Source organism: Paroedura picta, chromosome 5 (genome assembly GCF_049243985.1).
Source record: "Paroedura picta isolate Pp20150507F chromosome 5, Ppicta_v3.0, whole genome shotgun sequence".
Classification (NCBI taxonomy): Eukaryota; Metazoa; Chordata; class Lepidosauria; order Squamata; family Gekkonidae; genus Paroedura; species Paroedura picta.
The window spans coordinates 107,399,737-107,426,471 of record NC_135373.1 but is presented as its reverse complement, the minus strand read 5'-3'; the positions used below and the strand labels follow the sequence as shown (position 1 = coordinate 107,426,471).

Below are 26,735 nucleotides of genomic sequence, written 5' to 3'. Positions count from 1 at the left end.
TTATCTTCAACACAAATTCCAACTACACGTACATACACTTGGTAAAGTGCTAGGCACAGGCAATTTCCCCACTCAAAGAAAAGTTACAGTTTAGACGGATTTATAGTGACTACATGACAATTGTTTTGTTTTGTTTTGTTTTAATGTAATGGCTTGTTGCTTTGTTATTTTGCTTGTAACAGGACTCTGTAGATGTAGCAATGAACTCTCCTAAATAAATAAATAAACTGCACTGATCTCCACAAGGGAACAGAAAGGTTATCAAAGTTTGCAGCTTTAGTACAGCATTGCAATTGGCCTGCCCCAAGTAAAACAGAAGACCACCGAGGGCTCTTCTATGCATGCACACAGTTCCAAATGACAGTTCCAAAGTTTTCGCTCTCTTTCCAAGGAGCTCAAGGTACTCCCCCTCCCCTCCTCTGATGCTTTGCACCCAAATGGGCCCGTGACAGAAGTGGGAAGAACACTCCTTCCCCAGTCATGAAGATGCAAATACAGTTACCTCCAGGGGAGTGCCTGACTGGTGCGTTTCACTATCTCTTGTAGTTCCCCAATAGAAAAGGAAAAAGCTGGATTATACAGCCACTTAGTTCAGCACAGAAGGGAATACAAGAGGGAGGGGGCTTGGCTCCCCTTCCTCCCACCCATGGACTTGCTAAATGGGGATGACAAAGGCACATGCAAGGGAGAGGAGAGATACTGCAGTCCACATCTGGCATCAGGAAGCATAATATCTCTGGCTCTGATTTTCTCTGAACCGGTCCTAACGAAATCATTTAAGTCCGGCAAGCTACACACTGACAGGTCAAAACTCAGCAAAGCAAATAACTTCCAAGACAAAATTCTTATTATTTTAATGACTAGCCTCTCCCCTCGGCTTTCTAACAATGTTTCTCTGGTTCACCGCACAGTAAACAGAAGCCCAGCTGTGACACCTGCGGCATTTTGAAACTGCCGAAGGTATGCATTCACGTGTTACCTGATAGCTCTAAAACAGACTTATTAGGCTAGCCATCTGAAAAATCTGATGAGTCTCAGTTCTTCCAGAGCATCCTCTGGAGAAAGTGAAGGCAGAGTGGCATTGGTGGGTGTAGGGCTGATGTCGCGCTATGGAGAGTGGCAAAACAATGTCCAAAAATAATGCTGCAGAAGTGCTAGAGACAGCAAAGCTTCCGTATTTATTTAGTAGTATTACAATGTCATGCTGTCTCTTCCACAGGTCATTGTTTCATAGATACGTATCCTCATAACCATACCACATGAAAGGGAACTTGTGATCAAGGACAGCTCACCAGTTAACCAGCATGCTCTGCAGTTCAAGGGATCTGCCCAGCAACCGCTGACAAAACTGGACTGGGTTTTTCCTGTTGGTGGGCTCATTGCGGCTCTTGCCCAGAATTCTGCACAGACAGCCCTTCCCTTCAGGCCTGATATGAAGGAGGCTTCTAACAGCAACTGACTGGGCCAAGGAATGTGTTTGTTTGTCTGCCTGCCTGTGTCGCACTGAGGGGCAGCCTGAGCAATACAATGTGGGCCAGTTACAGTCTGCTGCTGGAGGGAAGACACAGCCAAGCCAGGTAATGTCTCTTCTCTCCCACCCACCCCGCTCCAGACTCCTACCAGCCCTCATTGCCACAACCTCAAACTCTTCCCTCACACACATCTTTCAACGCCTCCTCCTCCTTTCACAAAACTGCCTCATCCAATCAAATGTCCCAATATACTTAGAAGCGGTTCTTGTCAGATCTTTTAAAACGAAGACACAAAATCAAACACTATCAAATTATCTTATCATGCCATCTGCTGCACAACGCTGGTTTGTTTGGACAAGATTCTAGAATTCTACCTGTACAGAGTAGGGTCCACAAACCTAGTGTAATTTTTGCACAGTATCTTCCTCTGGGCTGGAAATACACTCCTCTTCTTAGATTCTACTTGAGTTCAAAACTGCAAGGTTTGGGATCATGTACATACTTCAGCCTGTGGATGTTCTCTGAGCCAGGAAGTAGAGTAGGTAGGAATACCTGTGCCTCATATCTTTGAAGGCTCTCTTACATTCCTCATGGGTGTTTCCCTCTAATGTGGTGGGTGCAACATTCTAGCGTACTATGTGCATGATGAAGAAAGAAATAATATTTTCTAGGAATAACATCACTGCCACAAGCTTCAGCTCAGCTGTCAAATTAAATATAGCTGTGGGGAAAAGGATGTGGTCTCATTCGTACTGCTCAGAGTCAGTCTCATCACGTGTATCGCAAGCATTTAATAATAAACATTCAACTCGGCTTAACCTTGTCACACATCTGACAAATTCAAAACGATTAAAATGGAAAGCCCTATTTTTTCAATTATACTTTCAAATATTATATTAGAAACAGGCAGCGTACACTCTATTCAGGCTGGTTCTGAATTGCCCTCCCAGCCGGAATCCACTGGATAATGAAGAAGAGTTGGTTTTTATACCTCACTTTTCACTACTCGAAGGAGTCTCAAAGCAGCTTATAATTGCCTTCCCTTCCTCTCCCCACCTCCTGTGAGCTGGCTGCACGTGGAAGAGCGGAGAATCAAACCTGGCTCTCCAGATTAGAGGCTTCTTAACCGGTTCTTAACCACTACACCATGCTGGCTTCCTGAAACCACACCAAACTGTGGGCTTGCTGAAACCACAACAGGAAACACTTTCAAACTTTATACAACATTTAAGAATATGTCACAGTTTGCTTTAGAAACAACAACACAGCTTGCTTCATTCACTGCCTAACCTATGTTGTTTTTTTACATCGGACTTTGTAGCCCCAAAAGAGCAGAAACTCGGCATGTACAAGGTCACCTTTGCAAAACCCTGGAGGCAAGCATTATCAGCGATCTGATAAGATCACAGCAGCACCTAGTGGTCAAATGTCTATTTCCATGCAGAGTTATCACACTTTGGAGCATGTTGTGGACTATAGTGTGAAACATGAGGTTTGGGTACAGCAGGGGTAGGAGTAGCAAAAGCTAACTGAGGCCTCTCAGGAAAGAGGAAAAGCAAGGATCCAAGGAATTGCAGCACAATACTCTGCTTATTAAATGAGGGGACTCTGCAAAATGAAACTGCTTTCCTAAATACTAAAAAAGCCCCACTTTGCCTACCCAAGAACCTCAGCATGCCTAAAGTGGCTCTTGAGAGCATTTATATGGAGCCCTGCAGCAAATAATCTCTGCTTAATGTGGTTTCAATGAGAAAGGGGGTGGGTTAGTGGGGTTGAAGACCACCATAACAGATTTTAGGAGTCTGTTTTTACTGTATGTATATGTGTGTCTGCATTTGTTTTAATGGGGTTTTACTGGGTTTTTATATGGGCAGACTGTGACCCACCATGAGCCGGTTTGGGAGTGGTGGGTAATAAGGGGGAAGGGGAAGGAAGGGAAAGAAAGAAAGAAAGAAAGAAAGGAAGGAAGGAAGGAAGGAAGGAAGGAAGGAAGGAAGGAAGGAAGGAAGGAAGGAAGGAAGGAAGGAAGGAAGGAAGGAAGGAAGGAAGGAAGGAAGGAAGGAAGGAAGGAACTCTCCTACTTACGCAAGAGGCTTTCCTATCAAAAGAGCACACTGCCTCAGTCGAAGCTTCTTGTGCCACAGGAGGGCACTGCCATTTGTGAAATAGATCCACAAAAGATGCAACCCAGTGATCTGTAGCCACAAATTATGATTCTCTGCTACATTCTGCTGCTCAGCTCACAGCAGGTCCTTTGATTCTATTTCCAGACCCTTGGACAATCTTACCATCTTTATTTTTGAAGAAAGGTTTTCTGGTAGTTTAGCTTTCAGTTGATTTGTCTCTTTGAAGGTTGGTGGAAATCCTTTGAGGAAAGCCAAGTCTTGCATTAATACCAAACCAGGAACTTCTTTGTCTGTAGTCTGCAAAAACAAAATGATCCTATAACTTTTTTTTTCTTTTTTAGATGACATTTATTTATCAGCCATTCCCAAGGAGGAAAATCAATCACATTTCAAGTGCTAAATACAAGCGCTTACAGCACAGCACAATTTTGAAATAAATTCACTATTGATTTTTTTATGATTTGTATTCTGTTTTTCTCTGTTACCCATTTTGAGCAAATGTCTCGGAGCACACAAAGAATCTAAATAAATGAAGTATCAAATGAGTTCATAAGAACCTAAGAGAAGACACATTGGATCAGGCCAATGACCCATCCAGTCCAACATATGTCCTACAGTAGCTAAAACCCAGGGTCCTCTCACTGTTGTCCTCCAAGCACCAAGAATACAGAACTGCTTCCCCAAACGTAGTGTTCCATCTATACCTTGTTCTCTTAAACCAAGACTGCTGAGTTTACTTAGAAGTCTTTGACAAGGAACTTTATCAAAAGATTTCTGGAAGCCTAGGTAAACTTCATCTTGTCCAAATGCTTGTTCACCCACTCAAAGCACTCTAAAAGGTTAGTGAGACCAGATCTTCCCTTACAGAGTCAATGATGATTCTTCCTCAATTGCTTTTATTCATCAATGTGTCTGCTAATTATATCTTTAATAGCCAATTCCACCAACTTACCCAGTATTGATGCTAGAATTACTGGTCTGTACTTTTCTGGAACTTCTCTGGAAACCTTTTTTTAAAGATGGGGGTTATACCGGCTACCTTACAGTCTTTGAGAATGGAGGCAGGTTTTAGTGACAGATTACAGACGATATCCTGGCAGACACAGATCTTTTTTTAAATGGGAATTCTAAAAAGCTGACCTGCGAAGCTTCCTGTCTGTTAAGCTCACTGATAAGTGCAAAAGGAACATACCAAATAGCCCCTCCATGTCGCCTGTGTGCTGCTCTCCTTTAGCATTCCGGAATGGGCATCCTCAGCTGGAAGAGGCAGAAATTCAAATCACAAGTTGGCACTTCAATACACCGTGAAGTTGTTATTTTCTTTTTTAAAACTTTACATATTTTACATATCTTTGAATTATATGAAACATCAGGATTTTTTTCTCCTAATAAAAAACATTCCAAAGTGCAGCAGCAGCTTCACCAACTGTGCCAACTCAGCACCAATTTTTATGGTCTAATTCAGCAGTTCTCAACCTTGGGGTCAGGACCCAAATTGGGGTCGCCTGGCCCTTTTCCTGGGGTGGCGGCAGCTGACGTCAAGTTGGGGTCGTCGTGAAGGTAAGGTTGAGAACCGCTGGTCTAATGCATATAATTTAGCCGGTGGAAGAGATGGGCCTGGTGCAATTCCCAGATTGTTCAAGGACAAGCAGCAGATAGCTGCAGCATTCCCTTAACACCTAGTCTACACAATAATAGATCAAATGATGAGCTGACCCCAGTGGTGCCAGATGGTCCCTCCGGCATCCATAGAACAAACATATTTGCTAATACAGAGAGCAATTAAATGCATGGCAGGATCATAAGAAAAAACAGAGATCCTGACAGATAGGGGGCAATCTGTAGAGAGCAGATTTTGAATGATTCTGCTGCCCTGCCCCACCAACTGAGATATTGCATTTGACACTAAGCATTAATGACCAAATAAAAATGGTCCCCATCTGTTGGAAGAAACTCCCAGAGGACATCAGGGCCCTGCCAGAACTAAAGCAATTTGGCAGGGCCTGCAAAAAGGAGCTTTTCCACCAGGCTTTTGACCAGAACAGTTGAATAAGCCTCCAACCATCAGACAGAAGTCCCATAGACTGCACAAAAACAGAGTCACAGTGCACTCAGACCAAACTATTATTTATTGGGAACTGTTGTTATTACCCCGTTGATACAAATTTTTTCACCGTTAAATAAGTTTTATATCTGAATGTTTAATTGTACTTTATTGTTTTGAGAGTTATAATGTAAACCACCTGAGCCCAAAGGCAGGGCACTATATAAATATAAACTGCTGCATTCATAACTAAATAAACTATTTATTTGTTTCCACTAATTTATTTGCCCCATGTGTCTGACTTCAGGTTCTCACACTACAGCCTCACAACCACCTAACAAAATATACTCAATTGAAAGTCAGCCAAAGAATCCATAGACAGCTTCATAATCAAGGGAAGATAGGAACCAGCTATTCCCATTACCCTACTGAATACCGTAGCCAATGCTACCACCATACTGTGTCATAATTCAGTCTAGTTTTCATATGTAATATTCATGACTTCACAGATAGAGCTAAAATAATCTCTTCTATTTGCAAACATCACTAGTACTATATTTCCACCACCGAGTTATATACGGGTGCTGTATTAATATCGTAAGCGTGAGACTGAATGTATCCAAAGACTTAGTGCTCTACTGCTTGGAGTCCTTGCTGGAAGAGGGTAAAATAAATACAAGTAGCACCTCCGTTGTACAGAGAGAGAGAAATCAATGTCTTTGCATCTACAAATCCCAGCACCTAACACCTCTTGATGAATACTGCAAGGAACCATTTTGATTTGAATTATGGGAGAGGAAACAGAACTCAACTAATCTAAGCAAAATGAGGTATGTGTAATTAAGAACCTTGGCCAATTTCAAAAGTAATTATCTGCTGAATTTGAGCAGTTGTAACCAATTGGCCTTCAAATAAATTAATTGATCTCTGTGTAACTAGATAATATTATTAGGCAATGATATTTTTGCATATGAATGCTGGACACCTAATCCCTATACCTATATATATCGATAGGTCAAATCCCAAAGACATTTAAGGAAGGCTTATTTTGATAACATGCTAATGTACATCTACTGGGTTTCTCCAGATGAGATCATTTAATATTTGCAACAATTAAGAAGAAAAGAAATCCCACATGCAAGAATAAAAAAACAATAGTAATAATGTTATTATACTACACCAAAACCTCAGTACTTTTGTCTCACTGGGAGAAGCCTAAAGCTGATTCTTACCTTCTTTAGGACTGTCAAAAACAACTACTGTAACATTGGTAGAAGGATTTTTTGGCTTTGCCACTGAGAAGATATTGTTGGCTGATCTTAAGAGGGGGAAGGCAGATGACAAGTCCTTAACCGTGACATTGCTTGGCAAAGCAGGATCCAAAACAAGCATTGGCACTTTGATGCAATGTGTCAATAAACACTCTAGTTGCTTCTCACTAGAACAAGATATCAAAAGCCAAGTTTACTCTTTTGCTCAAAAGGGAAGGTAATCAAATATTTACTTTTACTTATTTAAAAGCTTTTCTGCTTCCCCACCAAGCTGCCAGGGCATCCAAGGCAGCTAACAAGATACACAACTGAAATAATAACTATTGCGTCAATGAAAAATAACCCAGCCTACAGACACAAAAGGAGCAAACAACATAAAGACATTAAACCAACAGCGTCAACAAAATAATGTCCTTCTAAAAGCCCTCTAGAACACAACCACGCACCAGAAGTGATGCAGGTAACCAAAGGAAGCGCCAAAGCCTGAGAGCTTCTACTACCAAACGTCTTTCCCACTTCCCCTTGAATTGCCTTGGGGGAATACCAAGGAGAACTACATGTGAAGAACAGTGTAAGCTGATAAGTATTGGAAAGTTCCTTAAATATCCTGGCCAACACTGATTGGTGATTTAAGGGGTCACAAATGGCAGTGTGACCTGGTCCTGAAACCAACATGTAATCCAATGCAGGTGGTACTGAATTTAATATGCTCCATGCAGGAATACCCAAGATGCTTGCCATGGCATGTCTGTGTCTACGACAGATATCCCAGATCAGTTACAGAATCTATAACTGAATGATCCAGAAAGCTGCTCAAGCATTCCATTACAATGCTCTTCTCAGGTACTTCAGACTACACTGCTTATATATTCCGCACATTTTGGCTGGGCATTTGTTGACTTGTAAACTCTTGTTGTATTACCTAACTGGTAGATTGTTTCAAGATGTCTGTCATTTGACAGCTGCTAACTGTATTTATGTAGGTCTTGAGGGTCATACCATTTATCTTCTCTAACATTTAGAGGTTAAACAACAAATTATGCCAACATTTACAGTTCTATACATTTACAGTCCCCCTTCAAGGATCGCTGCCTTGTTGTGGCAAGGGGGCTTGCGTAGTTCAGTGAAGCTATGAGCTATGCCGTGCAGGGCCACCCAAGACGGACAGGTCATAGCTGAGAGCTCTGACAAAAGGTGATCCACTGGAGAAGGAAATGGCAAACCACTCCAGTATCTTTGCCATGAAAACTCTATGGACAGTTCCAATAGGCATAACGATATGACGCTGGAAGATGAGCCCCTCAGGTCGGAAGGTGTCCAATATGCTACTGGGGATGAGCAGACGGCTAGTACGAGTAGCGCCAGAATGAATGAAGCGGCTGGGCCAAAGCCGAAAGGACGCTCAGTTGTGGAAGTAACTGGTGGCGAAAAGACAGTCCGATGCTGTAAAGATTTTTATTCCATAGGAACCTGGAACGTCAGATCCATGAATCAAGGCAAGCTGGACGTGGTTAAACAAGAAATGACAAGACTGAACATTGACATTTTAGGAATCAGTGAACTAAAATGGACAGGAATGGGTGAATTTAATTCAGATGACCATCAGGTATACTACTGTGGACAAGAATCTCGCAGAAGAAATGGAGTAGCCTTCATAATCAATAAGAGAGTAGGAAAAGCAGTCTTGGGATACAATCCCCAAAATGACAGAATGATCTCAGTTCGAATCCAAGGCAAACCATTCAACATCACAGTGATCCAGGTCTACGCCCCAACCACTGCTGCTGAAGAGGATGAAGTTGATCAGTTCTATGAAGCCCTACAACACCTTCTAGAAGCAACGCCCAAAAATGATGTGCTTATCATCATGGGGGACTGGAATGCTAAAGTAGGAAGCCAAAAGATAACCGGGATAACAGGCAAGTTTGGCCTTGGAGTACAAAATGAAGCAGGGCACAGGCTGGTAGAATTTTGTCAAGAGAATACAATGGTCATAGCAAACACTCTTTTCCAGCAACCCAAGAGACGACTCTACACATGGACATCACCAGACGGTCAACACAGAAATCAGATTGACTATGTGCTCTGCAGCCAAAGATGGAAAAGTTCTATCCAGTCAATAAAAACAAGACCAGGAGCTGATTGTGGTTCAGATCATGAGCTTCTTGTTGCAAAATTTAGGCTTAAATTGAAGAAAGTAGGGAAAAGCACTAGGCCACTCAGGTATGAACTAAATCATATCCCCGACGAATACACAGTGGAGGTGACAAATAGATTTAAGGAATTAGATCTGATAGACAGAGTGCCTGAAGAACTATGGACGGAGGTTCGCAACATTGTACAAGAGGTAGCAACTAAAACCATCCCAAAGAAAAAGAAATGCAAGAAATCAAAATGGCTGTCTGAGGAAGCTTTACAAATAGCTAAGGAGAGAAGGGAAGTGAAAGGCAAGGGAGAAAGAGAAAGATACACCCAACTGAATGCAGAATTCCAGAGAAAAGCTAGAAGAGATAAGAATGCCTTCTTAAATGAACAGTGCAAACAAATAGAAGAAAACAATAGAATCGGGAGGACCAGAGATCTTTTCAAGAAAATTGGAGATATGAAGAGAACGTTTCATGCAAAGATGGGTATGATAAGGGACCAAAATGGTAGGGACCTCACAGAAGCAGAAGAGATTAAACAAAGGTGGCAAAATTATACAGAAGAACTATACAAGAGCGAGCTTAACATCCCTGATGACCACAATGGGGTAGTTACTGACCTGGAGCCAGACATCCTGGAATGTGAAGTCAAATGGGCCTTAGGAAGTCTGAGTAACAATAAAGCTAGTGGTGGTGACAGCATTCCAGTTGAACTATTCAAAATCTTAAAGGACGATGCAGTAAAAGTGCTACACTCAATATGCCAGCAAATTTGGAAAACTCAACAATGGCCACAGGATTGGAAAAGGTCAGTTTACATTCCAATTCCAAAGAAGGGCAATGCCAAAGAATGTTCAAACTACCGCACCATTGCACTAATTTCTCATGCTAGCAAAGTAATGCTCAAAATCCTACAAGCTAGGCTCCAGCAATATGTGGACCGAGAACTTCCAGAAGTACAGGCAGGATTTCGAAGAGGCAGAGGAACTAGAGATCAAATTGCCAACATACGCTGGATCATGGAGAAAGCTAGGGAGTACCAGAAGAATGTCTACTTCTGCTTCATTGACTATGCTAAAGCCTTTGATTGTGTGGAACACAACAAATTGTGGCAAGTTCTTAAAGAGATGGGAATACCAGAGCATCTTATTTGTCTCTTGAGAAATTTATATGCAGGTCAAGAAGCAACAGTGAGAACTGAACATGGAATCACTGACTGGTTCAAAATTGAGAAAGGAGTTCGGCAAGGCTGTATACTGTCGCCTTGCCTATTTAACTTGTATGCAGAGCACATCATGAGAAATGCGGGATTAGAGGAGTCACAAATTGGGATCAAGATTGCAGGGAGAAATATCAACAACCTCAGATATGCAGATGATACCACTCTAATGGCAGAAAGTGAAGAGGAACTAAAGAGCCTGTTGATGCGGGTGAAGGAGGAGAGTGCAAAAGTTGGCTTGAAACTCAACATCAAGAAAACAAAGATCATGGCATCCGGCCCTCTCAATTCCTGGCAAATAGAAGGGGAAGAAATGGAGATAGTGACAGATTTTATTTTCCTGGGCTCCAAGATCACTGCAGATGGGGACTGCAGCAAAGAAATTAAAAGACGCTTGCTCCTGGGGAGGAAAGCTATGGCAAATCTAGACAGCATCCTAAAAAGCAGAGACATCACCCTGCCAACAAAAGTGCGTTTAGTCAAGGCTATGGTCTTCCCAGTTGCAATGTATGGCTGCGAAAGTTGGACCATAAGGAAGGCCGAGCGTCAAAGAATTGAGGCTTTTGAACTCTGGTGCTGGAGAAGACTCTTGCGAGTCCCTTGGACTGCAAGGCGAACAAACCGGTCAGTCCTAGAGGAGATCAGCCCTGACTGCTCTTTAGAAGGCCAGATCCTGAAGATGAAACTCAAATATTTTGGCCACCTCATGAGAAGGAAGGACTCCCTGGAGAAGAGCCTAATGCTGGGAGCGATCGAGGGCAAAAGAAGAAGGGGACGACAGAGAATGAGGTGGATGGATGGAGCCACTGAAGCAGTAGGTGCAAACTTAAATGGACTCCGGGGAATGGTAGAGGACAGGAAGGCCTGGAGGATCGTTGTCCATGGGGTCGCAATTGGTCGGACACGACTTCGCACATAACAACAACAACAACATTTACAGTTCTATACAGTTCTAAGTTGGCAATTTTTAAATACATACATTTGACTCATTCAAAATTACACATAATAAGAAGAATGAAAGGTTAATATATTATTTTTCAAAAGCTCATCTTACCTCTTCTTAGTTGGTTCAGTTGTGTTCTTCCCAAGAATTTCCCTAAGGAAAAGGCAAACATAACACACTAAGCATCCTCCAAAACTATAAGAATTATTATTCCTACAATGGAAAAAAATTTTTTGATAAAAGTTTTATTTTATATCAAAAAGGAAAAATCAAAAGAAGAAATCAGAGCAATAATCTTATGTTCTCCATACTATAAATCTACATGTTTCAAGAAAAAAGTCCCAGCATTATTGCCTGAAGAATTTCATGAATGCTGGAACTTTAAGAAAATCTATTTTCTTAGAAATCTTCTTTGGAAAGCCAATGTTTAAGTAGATTGTCATTACACTAATTTGATAAAATCAGGTTTTTTTAAACTCTCAATACTACATTCATTATCATTTAATCACAAGTTCAAACCGCAAAATGCCAGAAAAGATAAAGTAACGGAATGACAACTGAAACTTGTTTCCTGCACATATCTTATTTTCAAAGCTTCTGGAAACCAGATCTTATATTCACTAATAAAATTAACTGGTGCCTTCAGTCCTGAAGGTAGACAACCACCAAAAAGCAAGCAAATTAGACAGATTGACATAAGCAAAGCTATGAATGCTACATAAAATCAGGAAGGGGGATAACCAGGAATCCTTCAGCAAAAATTCTCAAACATGCCACAAAACTATGGAACTTCTTCATTTTGCTCATCAGTTTTTGTTTCGCCTACTTAGCTTTTCTGACCGAGCAATAATATCAGGGTTCTTTCAGCCTCACCTACCTCACAGGGTGTCTGTTCTGTGGAAAGGAAAGGGAAGGCGAATGTAAACCGCTTTGAGACTCCTTTGGACAGAGAAAAGTGGCATATAAGAACCAACTCTTCTTATTCTTCAGTAATATCAGCTCTCTCAGCCTCACCTACCTCACAGGGTATCTATTGTGGGGGGGGGGGAAGCCAAATGTAAGCCGCTTTGAGACTCCTTTGGGTAGAGAAAAGTGGCATATAAGAACTAACTCTTCTTTGATGAACTGCCATGTGCTTTAGACTGTCACCCTACCTAATTTTAAAACACCTGTAATACCTAGATCTCCCTGGATATCTATTTACTTACACCCCACTTTTCTCCCCAATAGGAACACACAGTGGCTTACCGTATCATTCTCCCCTCTTCCAGTTTACCCTGTGAGGTAGGTGAGGTCAAGTTAAGTGACTGGCATAATGTTACCTAGTGAATTTCCATAGCAGAGTGAGGACTTGAACCTCACTCAGATCCTAGTCTAAAACACTAATCAAGTTGGCTTCATTTTTCCCCCTGGACAAAATACAGAAGACAAATGGTTTTATAGCCCAGTTGTGGCAGCATCCCCAGGAAGAAAAAGGCACCCCCTCCTTCTGGGAGCCCCCTTTCCCTCCCCAGGCAGCCCATCACGCAGACTTTCACATCCCATGCTTGGCCATGTAAATAATGGAGCTTGAACACTCACATACAAAGCACATCTAGAACAGTGGTGATCTGGAGTTTACAATGTCGTAATTTATTGGCCATGGTGCCATTTGTTAACTTTGTATAAAACTTGGAGGTGTGTGTTAGGCTGTAAGGCTGCCTGCTCAATTTGTATTAGTTTGAATAACAGACATTCTTGCAGATGTTATGACACTGCAATCAAACAATGTGTTTTTCTTATAATGGCTGGTTTATAAGGTAATCATATCCATTTTCAGGATATTTATTAATATTTTTGACATGTAAGTAGTTACCACTGCATTACTATTTTTCACTGAGTTTTTGTCTTCTTGTTTGCTATGTCCACCTCTGTTTATTACAGAGAATACAAAGCAAGCATTTATTTATTACAATATTTTCCTCCTGCCCCTGGAGCTGCCACTGACCGACAGTTCTACTAAAAGTCCTACCTTTCATGCTGGTCTGGCTAAATTCTAATGGGGAGCCATTCCGTAAGACTGGAACAATTACTGAAAAGGCTCATAGAAGAACTGAAGCTCTTCTGGCTTCCCTTCGCTATGGAGCACAACTGGCGCATGGTTTCATACAAGGAGGGACAGTCCCATGGGTATATGTGTCTCAGGTTGTAGCAAGCTTTAAGAACTCCCACCCAAAGTTGAGCCCATTAACTGGTCACCAGTGGAAATGTCTTTAAATTGGTCTAATATGTTCAAAGCAGCTTTCTCCAACCAAAAAGGCAACCTAACCAAAACATTTTGTACCCAGTGACGTTTGAGTGGCCTGTAAGGACCGACCCAGGTAAAGGGCATTATAGCAGTCAATCTTCCAGAATACAGCAATATACAATAACATGGCCAGAAACAGGGGGTTGCCTACCTTTTCTTTCATGAGAATTACTTCTGAGTTATCAAAAATATCCCAAGTGACACCCACCACCACCACGTTACCAAGTTCTGTTCTGTCCCAGAAAGTGAATGGGAGCTAGGAACAGCACCAAAAATAAAGCTATCATCCAAGCCAGGGGTAGTCAACCTGTGGTCCTCCAGATGTTCATAGACTACAATTCCCATGAGCCCCTGCCAGCAAAACTTTTTAAAAAGTCTAATGTCAATCGCTTGCAGTCTTTCCCCGGTGCCTTCCAAGGGACATGTAAGATGCTGTGCAGAAACTGGCAAGCTACCAGTAGCTCACAAGCTACCGGTTGGAAAGGCCTGGGAAAGATCACCTGAGTCTACAATGAAAGACAACCTCCATGCCAATGCCAAAGGCAACTGGTTTCAAGCAGCCCCAACCTGTTTTTCCACTAACAAAGCAAATGAAGCCCTTCTAATTTCTGCTCCATTGGCATAACTTTTGGAAAGGGACTATGGACAGAGTTGCACAAGCTCTGGGTGCAGAATTGGCTCCTGTACATATATCCCTTCTGAAACTTATATCAACAGCATAATGGTTTCATCTCCCTTCCTGTTCCTCCCATAACTAAGTAAAATGCATAAGCCTCCTGAAATGAAAACTTCCCAAGCTCATCCCTTATATCCATGTTAAAGACCCAGAGGCTCTGAAGGTTCAGGCTCACCTATTCCTCTGTAGAGCTACATGCCTTTGTACGGAGGAACCCAATTTCCTTTGCCTTTCTGCTCCAACTAGGACCCTTACCTCATTATCCTCTGTTCTTCTTCCATTTGCTTTCTCACCAGTTGCAGTTCCTTGATCAGCTCAACATCTGTGCCATTCACCCAGGTGTACACAACATCAATAGGCATAGGCAAACAAAGCCTATATAAAATCAGAAAGACAGAGAGAGGGTGAAAAAGAAAACTTCCCAAGCCTATCTAGCATTACAATTAGAAGTAAATTCAATAGCTCAGAAGGAGTGCCTTTGCAACATTAGATGGAAACTCATAGATAAGGAACAAAAGAATTGTGATGGTTGGCACATTTATTCAGTTAGCCATCTTTGTCCATTGTTTTTGTAGTGCCACTGAGTTGGAATTCTCTCTTGTTTAGTATTCAACCTATTCTTTGCCTCCTCCTTAAAAGTCATCCTTTTTTTGCAGCATTTCTCAAAACATTCTGAGGCTAGATTTCCCCTCTAACTAACTGGTGCAAGTCCCAAGCTGCTAGGCCTAAATGAGTTCAGCCCCATCTTTATTCCACCCCTCCCCCAGAAATTAAATTCCTTTTATAATCACCATTGCCACCAGAAATATTTAGAGCTATGTCTGCCTACTCTATTGAAAACTAGACTTTGTTCTGTCTTTTAAAGCAGTGGTCCCCAACCCCCGGTCCGGGGACCGGTACCGGTCCATAGATCACTTGGTACCGGGCCGTAGCTCCACCTCATCCTCCTCCCCGGCTGCTGCCTCGGGGGCTGCCCTGCCACTCTGCCGCTAGCTCACCTTTGGTGCTCTCCAGCAGCCGCCATGGCTGGGGCTCCCCCCTTCAGCATGGCACTGTGCAGCTGCTACTGGCAGCGCCCCCAGCTGGCGGTGGGAAGTCAGGGGCACCGACGGGAAAACAAGCAGAGCAGGGGCTCAGGGGGCGGCAACATCCCTCAGCAAAACACTATCCTCCCCCGGGCTTCAGTAAAATTGTCAAACGTTGACCAGTCCCCAGTGATAAAAAGGTTGGGGACCACTGTTTTAAAGGACTATTTTCCCTGGCCACCTTTTCCAACATCAATCTTCCAAAGCTGCATGTTTCTACACAAGTAATTGTGGGGTGAGAGGTCTCTGAATGCTTTACACAAACCATACAGACCCTTCATTTCTGCAGACAACCCATCTGTGCGTTGACTGACTATACAGAGAGGATGAGATGACATAAGCAAGCCAGCCCCACTCCCGCATGATTGCCAAGTCATCTGCATGGAACAAATGCACAGGGAAGGGTCTCTCTGTGTGTGCTCTGTCCCTGGAATCAGCACAGGGGGACCAAGTGTGCAGACAATTCCTCAGCACATTCATTCCACGAAGACAATTTGATAATCCCACAAAGGCAGAGGCAGAACACTCAAGTCAACAATCCCTCCCCTACATGCAACATGAAAAAAGATTGCCTGAACAGGACTACTGTACAGATCTGGTATCATCAGAGGGATAATCTCTGAGCCAAAAAAGGCTAGGGGGAGAGTTCTTGAAGGACTGTATCCCCCCCTCCCCAATAATATCCAGCCCACCAGTTAAGAGCTGCCTCAGAAGCCCTGCTTAACATGCTCTCTCACCTTCAGAGGAGAGGTGGGTGGCAACCCAAGACAGGCCTTTTCAGGGGCAGACCTTCACTCGTAGAATGCCCTTCCGCTTGAGGCTTGCCTGGTGCTTACATCGATTGATTTTGATTTATTTAAAATATTTCTATGTCACCTCTTCAAAGTCTTCCTTATTTACAATTGAAGAAGAAAAAGTGTTGGTTCTTATACCTCACTTTTCTCTACCAGAAGGCATCTCAAAGCGGCTTACAGTCGTCTTCCCTTTCCTCTCCCCACAGCAGACACTCTGTGAGGGAGGTGAGGCTGAGAGAGCCCTGATATTACTGAAGAACAAGAGTTGGTTCTTATATGCCACTTTGCTCTACCCAAAGGAGTCTCAAAGCCTTCCCTTTCCTCTCTCCACAACAGACACCCTGTGAGGGAGGTGAGGCTGAGAGAGCCTTGATACAAGGTCACCAGCTGGCTACATGTGGAGGAGGAGCGGGGAATCAAACCTGGCTTGTCAGATTAGAACCGAAGCCTTTGCACTTAAGCAGCATAATATAAACTATCCATAAAACAGAAACAGACCATTAAAAATGGTAGGACAAACCCTCTAGCTAAAAATCTGAATAAAAAGATGTATTATTGCTTGCGTCCTAAAAGAGAGTAAAGGAGTGCCAGGGAGAGATATTCCAAAGGCAGGTGCCACCACAAAAAATGCCCTGTTTCTAGTCACCACCCTCCCCACCTCTGAAGGCAAGGGAGCAGAGAGTCCTTCATTAACACAACACTTCTTTTTTTGTGTGTCTCATTAAAGCACTGTACTTTTAGGTGACCCACAGCCAATAATATGAAATCTGAATTCTTTCTTCCTACAAAAATATAGTCTGTTTAGTTGCTCTTGTATCCCAGAATATGGATGCCCTTTAATTACAAAGAACAGATTTTGTTCAGCCGTCAAAACAACAAACTCCACAGCTGGTTCAACCAAGGGTTTGCTTCAAGCCAAACAACAAATGGGCTTTTCAGTTGCCAGCTTAGACTGGCGAGGGGGCTCCAGTTAAATTTGGCGTCACTAAAGAATTATTTTTAGCTGAGGAAATTAAGCGTTTATCATACATGCCCAATCCTTGAAATGTTGGCATGTCATCTTAGACTGCTTGTGATCCAAAATAATTGTATACTGTTTATTTTAATCAGCTAGCTTATGCAAAGAGACTGACAGATACTTGTGCGACGCAGAAGAAAATGCAAATTCCCTTTCATCTGCCAACAGCTTTAAATATTGCTGGTGATCATGAGGCAGAGCTGGCAGAGAGATAGCAAGAGTTGACTAGAGGAGCTCCATTCTTCCTACCCAAATAGGATAGCAACTCAAGTAACTATATGCCTGATAACTGCAGCTGGAAGGTTCCAATAGGTGGAAGGCTGAACAATTCTGTGGCAAGAAAGCCTTGATACCAGGGTGGGTAAAGCGGCTATGTTGCTGGTGTTTGGTCCTTTGTACCTGGTCAGGTGTGCAGTCCAGCAAAGAAGAGAGGAAGCACATAGCTTCCAAAGTGACAGAAAGCAACAGGGTAGCACTAGTCTGGCTGCTCCAGTGGTTCACAGATGCCAAGGAAGCCCAATAAGATGAAATCTTCAGCTGCTTCTTGCCTAAATAGCATCGTTTAGGCAAGAACTGCAGACATCCCAGAAGTCAACATGACCAAGAGAGGAAGTGCAACACTGCCATTTATCATCTATGACACTGAAGGGTCTTGCAGGGCAGTCCTACACAAAGTTTCTCCAGCATAAGCCCACTGATTTCATAAGAACATAGAAGTCCTGCTGGATCAGACCAATAGTCCATCTAGTCCAACATCTGGTCTCACACAGAGGCCGACCAGTTCCTAGAGGATCAACAGCAGGGCATAGAGGCTGAGGCCTTCCCCAGATGTTGCGTAACTTTGTATAAGATCACACTGCTAGCGGTTTATACAAACAGAAGAAAAAGTACACTGCTGCGGTCTACTAAACCCTAACTGTATCGTTATATCAACCACATCCTCATTCAGTGGAGACCTGCATAGAATTTTCCCATTCATTATGCTTCAATTAAGAGAAACATTTCAGCTGATGTACGAGGTTCCTCAGATCCACTAGAAGCCCAGCAGACCTAGAAAATATAGTTAGCACTGGCCATGTTTTCATTGGGAAAGGATGTTCCCTCAATTCTCATGGAATCAGCAGAAAATTACCACTAATGTGTCATGGCATGATGACTTCCATCTTTATATCTTGCTTTTGAGGAAACCTGATTTTCTGGATTGGTTACCTGCTTTCCTGTTTTAAAAGGAGCTTAAGGAAATTACATCAGACGAGGCTGTTACAAAGCAAAGAACAACAGAATAATAATGGCAGTAATACTCTGATAAAAGTAGTCTGCTAGCATCAACCAAACTCATTTTGGTGGGAATGGTGTGATTGGATCCACTGTACATTACATTGTCCACAGATCTCCTGCTGCGATCGTTACAAATTACTAAAGTTTAGCCGTTCTTGGGGGGAAATGCAGGAATAAGTTTTCGGGATTCTAAATTTCGAATTAGAAGATAATTACAGGCGAGTAATCTACATTATTCAATTTTGCATTTGCCATGACAGGATTTCCCCCACAATTCACAATCTAGTGAGCTATGTTACTCACTTTCTTTCTTCCCCTTTCCTCTCCTCCATGCCTATTTTCTATAAAAAAGAAATCCTTGAAAAATATATGTAGCACATGGACAACCACCTTAAGGCAACTCTGTGTGTGTTTATGTGCGATTCACATATAATTACACACATTCTTAGGGATGTGGTCGGTTTTGTAACAGCAAGGCTGCCTGTATCTCTCATTGTTGAACAGATGAGGGGAAACTGTAGTGGATGTAGCTTTTCAAATACTTGTGATATAGCAACACAACCAGTTACTTGATCAGCACTTTTACTTACCAATTAAAGTGAAACCTTTGCAAACCCAGTTCTCTGGGGCAGATGACCGCCATCCTGACCAAGGACCATTCCACAAACATTAGATAGTGCACTTTCAAAGCACTTTAGAAGTAGACTTTCCTATTGTGCACAAGAAAATCCAGCCGTAGAAGCACACTGAAAGTGCATTACCCAACATGTGCAGAATGGGCCCAAATCTCTTCCTCCAAGGTCTCCATGAATTTCAGAGAATTCAGAGGAGGTCTTCGCATACTATTTGGCTTGAACTTTGAAGCAAGCAGAAGTTCCTGCTCTTCCATGACTCAGCCCAATGTAAGAGACATTTTTTTTCTGCCCATAATTTTCGTGTGTGCACTTTTAAGACCAACAAAGTTTCGTTCAAGGTGTGAGCTTTTGTGTGCATGCACACTTCCTCAGACAATGAAATAGGAATAATTATAGTACAGATGTAAGGACAGAGTCGATTAGCAACAGCATAATGACGATATCCGATATGCAGCACAATGAAGAATAAATAATGCCTTGCTGGAATAACAAACTGAGTTCATCAGTCCTTTGGGTTCAAATGCTGTTCACAAAACCATTAAGAGGAATAAAAATGTTAAAGTTAGTGAGATGTTAATCTTAACATTTTTATTCCCCTTAAGTGTTCGTGAATGGCAACTGAACCGAAAGGACCAATTAACTCCGTTTGTTATTCTAGTAAGGCATTATTTGTTCTTCAATATAGCATATTTGTTCGATACCTTTATGATGTTGTTTGCTAATTTACTCTCTTATATTTGTACTGATTACTCATATTTCATTGTTAGAGGACATGTGCATGCACACAAAGCTCACACCATGAATAAAAATTTGTTAGCCTTAAAGGGCCAATTGGCTTGTGATCACAGAGCAATAGGCTGGGTAGCTATCTCGGGGATTAAGACCGGGCTCCCCTCTCCCCTTAGGGTCTGGGCCAGTATTAGATTGGCCTGACTCGATAGAAGAAGAAGAAGAAGAAGAGTTGGTTCTTATATGCTGCTTTTCCCTATCCGAAGGAGGCTCAAAGCGGCTTACAGTTGCCTTCCCATTCCTCTCCCCACAACAGACACCCTGTGGGGTGGGTGAGGCTGAGAGAGCCCTGATATCACTGCTCGGACAGAACAGTTTTATCAGTGCCGTGGCGAGTCCAAGGTCATCCAGCTGGTTGCAAGTGGGGGAGTGCAGAATCGAACCTGGCATGCCAGATTAGAAGTCCGCACTCCTAACCACTACACCAAACTGGCTCTCCCCAATGACAACATTCCATCAGGCGTCTTTGGTCCACCCACTGGGTTTGTGTGGGATATAAACTAAATTATAGTTCGCCATAGAATGGGTTAGTTTCAGAATGTTTTAATAGGATTTTAATGGGGGTTTACTGTTATTGTATGGATTGTATTTCAAAATTGTAAACCGCTGTGAGCCAGCTTTGGGAGCAGCAGTCATACAAATCCAATTATAAATAAATAAATATAAATAAAACCACAATGAACGAAACACGGCGAATCTAAGAACTCAGTTTTACCTGTTCTGAAATGATTTCCCCGCGACGTTGTCTCTGTAAGAATCAAACAAAACATGATACTGGTCCCGACTCCACTCAAGAACGACCTATGAAGAAATATTTGAGACCGCATTATCAAAAATGATGAGACACTAAACTAACATTTAAAAGCTGTCACTGCACCTGGCTGGCCTAGCCTTAAATTAGTTTTGGTCGGCTGTACCACCATTACTCATATATTCACGGGCATCCAGACGAGAAGTCAAGGTGGTGCCACGAAATCAAAACAAATTCATAATGCAGTTGCCAAATTGGTAGAAGTGGCAAGCTGCTTGGAGCAAATTTTACTTAATTTATGAAGAAGAGGAGTTTACACCCTGCTTTTCACTACCCAAAGGAATCTCAACGTGGCTTACAATTGCATTCCAGTCTCCTCACAACAGACACCCTGTGAAGCAGGTGAGACTGAGAGCTCTGAGGGAAACTATTGTGAGAAGAGCTCTAAGAGGACTGTGACTAGCCCAAGATATTGACTGACAGTGTCCAAGAGTGGAGGAAGGAAAGGCTAATACACATATTTATTTATGTGTCCTGGTCCCGGGAAGCTCCACTTTCTTCCGCATCTCACTAACGCGGCTTTTTCGGCTGCATACGTTGACTCTGCGCCCGGTTGCCACCTGCAGCGTGCATAATTGGTGATTTTAGCCGCCGCCATTCCACCCCTAATGTGGACCTTCCACTCCGTGCATAATGGGCCAATGACGACTGCACACTGCCACAATCCATACAAAACCTGGCAGTAGGAGTCTTGCACCCCAGTTTGGCTAGAAATGGAAGAGGCCATGAATTTAAATATTGATGCCTGGCCTGAGCATGTGGAAGGGCAGCATACAAATAAAAGTTTATTGTATTATTATTATTATATATCTATTATAATATATCTATGTTTTTTATTACTTTTTATTGTTAGCTGCCACGAGTCTTCGGAGAAGTGGAGGGATATAATTTTACAAATAAAGGTAAAGGTAAAGGTATCCCCTGTGCAAGCACCGAGTCATGTCTGACTCTTGGGGTGACGCCCTCCAGCGTTTTCATGGCAGACTCAATACGGGGTGGTTTGCCAGTGCCTTCCCCAGTCATTACCGTTTACCCCCCAGCAAGCTGGGTACTCATTTTACCGACCTCGGAAGGATGGAAGGCTGAGTCAACCTTGAGCCGGCTGCTGGGATTGAACTCCCAGCCTCATGAGCAAAGCTTTCAGACGGCTGCCTTACCACTCTGCGCCACAAGAGGCTCAATTTTACAAATAAATATAAATAAATTACAATGGAAATTTCTATGAAAATGCTTAAATTTAAGCTACTGATGAAGATATTATCTTCGAAAACGACTATTATATTCCAGGGCTCGTTTTGGCATTTTGGTGGTTCAACTTGGAATAAGGAAGAGGTTTTGCTTCAGCAGCTTTAGCCTACTGCTGCTCGTTTCAAAATGTTGCACAAATAATAAAATACAGGAAACTCCAAAACGTGCTCTTCTACCTGTAGAGCCTGAAGCAGGGCCAACGTTTCTACTACTTGCTCTCCTGCATGAGTGAACCGGGCCTAAGTCTACACATGAAACAGAATGAGGTGAAAATGAGGTGGCCTAATGCAGGGGTAGTCAACCTGTGGTCCTCCAGATGTTCATGGACTACAATTCCCATGAGCTCCTGCCAGCAAACGGTGGCAGGGGCTCATGGGAATTGTAGTCCATGAACATGTGGAGGACCACAGGTTGACTACCCCTGGCCTAATGGACCACAATTATTACGGGTGGGGGGAATGACACTGTTTTAATGCTTCCCTTCATTTTTTAAAAAAAGATGCAGAAAATTAACCCTGTGAGGAGCAACTGGAGTAGAAACTTCAGCCTTGATGTGTTTGGGGCTTTTCGTTTTATAACCTGATATGGTACGACCCGCTGTATCAATCAGCTCTGGATCTATCCGCTATTTCAGCTGTATACACAGAAAGTGCTTTAGATCCCTGATACTCAGTGGTTTAAGAGTCACATATGTCACTCTGACACAATCGCCATTCCCTTCCCCAGTGGGGCCTGTGGTTGGTAACTTCTTCTCATCTTGAAATAGCGGCTGCCAGAGAAGCGGATAAGCTGGCACCTCTCTGAAGTACAGTCCTCATTTTGACCGTTTATGCACTGGAGGTTTCATGCCAGGCTGCAGGCTGGAATTTTAGTCGTGGCAGGTTGCCCCACCTCTTACTGCACTCACATGCGGGAGCCTTTGGCCCGGTGCACCTCATCCACCCCCAATTTGTGCTCCTGTACAAGAGCTGGGGCAGTGAAGTTTCCGGTGCATAAACGGTCTTTATGATGAAACAGGGCTTAAGCCTTACACTAGGATTGTGGAATCCTTTGCAAAGGGACATTCCTTTCTCCCCTCTTCCTGCTCACTTTCTACCATATGATGCGGCTGAATTTAAAAGCTGAAGCGTTCCTCTCATCCCACTGACTGATTCAGGTCTTTGTCATCGGAGGTTTCCCCTTTTTTCTTGAAAGATCCACTAGGAATCTGTGAAATCATTTGGAATGGAAAGGCAGGATAGAAACGTCTTAAATATATAAAAGTGTTTCTCAGCAGCTAGTCCTTGACGGGTGTCCTCGCGTAAACCAAAGACCACTTTGGATGTGTTTTATTTTTAGTATGCACTTGCATACCACGTGCTAACACTGTAATATTTTATAAGGGGGAAACATCTAAGAGCTCTCCAGACTGCCCAAAGTCTTCCTGAAGCATGCGTGTGCAATCTTTGACTCACAGCACATGAACTGGCTTCTGAAGCAGGAACCTATGAATGTACGCTGCTGAACTGGAAAACAAGACTTGTTTCCAGCACCCAAAAGAACCGTTAAAGAAAGCGGAGGCCTAAAAGCAGGGTGGGAACAACATCCTTTTTTACTTGGGAGATATGGGAATGATAGAGTACAAAAGTCAAGACCAGCATCTGGCCGTGCCACAAGATCCTAACAAAAGATGCATGGACAATACGGAGCAGTCGACAATCGCTGGAGAATTCAGGGGCATGGGAGGTTGTCCCCTTCTAGGCTTCCCCTATATGGAACCACAGTGAGGAGGCGTACCTGGGCTGGAAAAACTAAACCACAACAGAGTTGGGAACAGAGGTACTAGAAGCACACAAAGACGGAGAACATTCATTTTATACCCTACTTTTTTCCTCAATGAGAACCTAAAGCAGCTTAAGATATCATTCTTTTCTCCTCCATTTTGGCCTCAACACAATCACTGCTTGGCGAGGTATGTTAAGTTTAGAGGGAAAGCCCAGCCTAAGGACACCCAGACCCAGAGAGTTTCCATGGCAAAGGGGCGGGGGATTCGAACTTGGGTCTCTGAAATGGCAGTGTGACACTATGCACAGATATAAGACGAACACAATGCTTGTAGAACTGCACATGGGGAACATGCAGGACTGAAGAGAAAGCGAGCGTGGGTGCAGGCAGGAGAAGACAAGAAGAACTGGGTGGAATACGAGGAGGGCAAAGGACAAATTCAGGGTAGGTGGTCTTTAGCACGTGTCTGGGAAGGGCTCCGGAGAGGAAAAGAACACCTCCAAGGGAAGCTCGGCGCTCCAGGAAGCGGAACTCGGGCACAGAACAAAGCGCCCGGTAATATAACAGGACAGGAGTCCAACAGGTATAGATCGCCTATGCAAAGATGCGGAGGACATCCTCTTACTTCACGGGGAAGTGGTTTAAGGGCGCAAGAGCTCCTCTGCAATAAAGGCATGTAAGAACCGGGGGCGGGAGAGGGAGAGAAATGGGAAAACGCGGGGCAGAAGGCGCACAGCGCAGCCGGACACGAGGCCGTCCAGGCCGGCTCCGGGCAAGGCAGGGAGAGCCCCCGACCTCGCCCCAGCCCGCCAGCCCCCAGACGCGGGGCGCCGCTCACCTCTCCGAACTGCAGGGCGGAGACGATCAGGAGGACGAGGCCCCCGAGGCAGAGGCAAGGCCCATAGCGGTGCGACAGGCAGGTGTAGGTCTGTCTCTGCAGGAGCTTCAGCAGCATGGCCCGCCGGCCAGCATCCCCCGGAGGGCAGACCCCAGCCGCCGCTAGCCGCCCCCGCCGACTGCCGGCCTGCTCATCGCCGGCGCGGCCGGAAGCCGGGCTCCGCCGCGCCACCTACCGCCCTGCCGGCTTGCTGCGCCCCGGCCTCCGCTTCCCTTCTTCCCCCGAGGCTGCCTGGCAGGCGAAGAGGCGCGCCTTGGCCCGGCCTCCCGTCTCATGACCGGCTGCAGGAAGGAAGCGACGCCGGCCCCCTCCTCCCGGAAAGCGGATCTGGTCTGGAGAAACGGAGCGGCGCAAGCGCTTCGCCGGGCTCTCCCTCCGCGCCCCGAGCGCTGCAGCCTCAGGCTCCGCCGGGTGGCTCCGGGGTCATGGGGAAGCGAGCCGGAGAGCCGGCGGGCTGCTTTGGCTTTTGCTCTTGCCCAGAGAACGGAGATCGAATAAACCCGTTATGTGTTTGCATCACTGGACGAGGTCATTACGCAAACGGTTGCTAACTTCAGCTTGGGAAATACCTGGAGTCTTTGGGGGTGGGGCCGGGAGTGGGCGGGATTCGGGGCGGGAAGGACCTCAGTGGAGTATAATGTTTTGGAGCCCACCCTCCAAAGCAGCCCGGGCCAAATGATCTCTATCACCTGGATAGGAGACGTAACGCCAGGGGATCCCCAGGACTGGAGACTGGCATCCCTACTTCCCACTCTTACAAAATCAGAATCACTTTTGCTCTGTAGCATACAAAAACGGTTGCATCTTGAGTTGTTTGTTTGTCTCCACCTGGGTGAGCCGAGCCAGTCCCTTGTTCTTTGCTTGAATCTACTTTATAGTGTCATGGAGATGGCTGGAAATATAGGGGAACAGTTGCTGGACTTGACCCAAAATAGAGGGTGTTTCTGCAGACCTGTCCTGGCCTCTCGGGGAGGTCTACCAAGAAGGGAGTGCAGAGACCCAGAACAGAATAGCCTTGGAGAGTACTAAGCAGGCACAGTAGCAATCACAGTTTTCAAATAGATTTAAGATAAAAAAATTAGTAAGAACAAACTTACTGTTTTTGTATATTCTAAGAAGACATTTCAAGTATCGATAACATTGGATGGTGTTTGAGGTTGTAATGAGCCTAGAATGCATGTCCTTTTCGATTGGGATAGTTCACTGTTCAGAGATAATTTTAAAATCCTATAAATACAGGAAGTTGCATTGATCAAGAACAACTTCTCAGACTGGGCTCCTTGCCTTCTAAATTTTTGGGACAAGAAACTTTGATTGTCTTATTTAATTGCTGTCCCTTAATTATCTATGTAACAAGGATGGATGGATGGCATGTTTTGTAGATTTAGTGTGCGTTGGAACACAATATTATGCTTCAATAAAACCTTAAAAGAGATTCTCTAATAACATTTACTTGTGTACTATATCCAGAACAAACCTATAGCATTACTGAGTTGTACCTCTGGCTTGGAGTTAAATGAGCTGATATAAATTTGTTGTGGGAGCCATCTTGATGTAGAGATTAAGAGCAGCAACCTATAATCTGGAAACCAGGTTTCATTCTGCACTCTTTCCCATGCAGCCAGTCATAGACCCATTCTGCACTGGCAACGCCTCTTCCCAGGTCCAGATGGGGGAGCATTTTCCCCGCTGCACCTGGTCCACCCCAGATTTGTGCCTCCAGATGAGGCAGCCAGGGTGGCAGGGGCCAATTCTGATTTTTTAAGAATTGAGTATTGCATTACAATGTAATATCCTGTTTTTAAAAAATGTTTTAAATGTTCCAAGCGGCTCAGGCACACTTTTTGTCTCTTCTGGGACACTGTAGTCACAGCCATGGGTGGGGAGGAGCCAGGCCAGGACGGCCTGACTTCCCTTCCCCAGGGCCCAGGCCCGACATAGGCCCCATTGGTGCCGAGGGCACAAAAGGGAACATGGATGTGTGTGTGTGTTCCCTTGCCCCAGGGTGAATAAGAGCCTGAGTTGAGCCAGGCCTGGGATGCCCCCAGCCTGGCAACAATGTCATCTGGAATTTGCCAAGCCAATGGACTAGTGGTGGGTTGGGGCAAAGTCCCAGTTCAGAAAAGGTCACAGCTGGTCACAGTTCTGTTAGAGCTGCTCTCATAGAGCAGTTACCTCAGCTCTAAGCCTCACCTACTTCACAGGGGAGAGGCAGGAAAGGTGATTTTAGGCT

General features: G+C 44.0%; 1 protein-coding gene across 1 annotated transcript in view; it reads right to left on the bottom strand.

Moving 5' to 3' along the window:
• The window catches only part of GNPTAB (N-acetylglucosamine-1-phosphate transferase subunits alpha and beta), a 47,601-nt gene extending 22,820 nt beyond the window's left edge, over positions 1-24,781 (bottom strand). The window contains exons 1-7 of the mRNA XM_077339768.1: positions 24,443-24,781; positions 20,497-20,582; positions 14,438-14,557; positions 11,331-11,372; positions 6,875-7,080; positions 4,791-4,855; positions 3,761-3,895 (exon numbers count right to left, since the gene is read on the bottom strand). Coding sequence (XP_077195883.1) covers positions 3,761-3,895; positions 4,791-4,855; positions 6,875-7,080; positions 11,331-11,372; positions 14,438-14,557; positions 20,497-20,582; positions 24,443-24,559 — 771 coding nt within the window. The 5' untranslated portion in view covers positions 24,560-24,781. The remainder of the gene's footprint in view (positions 1-3,760; positions 3,896-4,790; positions 4,856-6,874; positions 7,081-11,330; positions 11,373-14,437; positions 14,558-20,496; positions 20,583-24,442) is intronic.
• Positions 24,782-26,735: the final 1,954 nt, after the last annotated feature.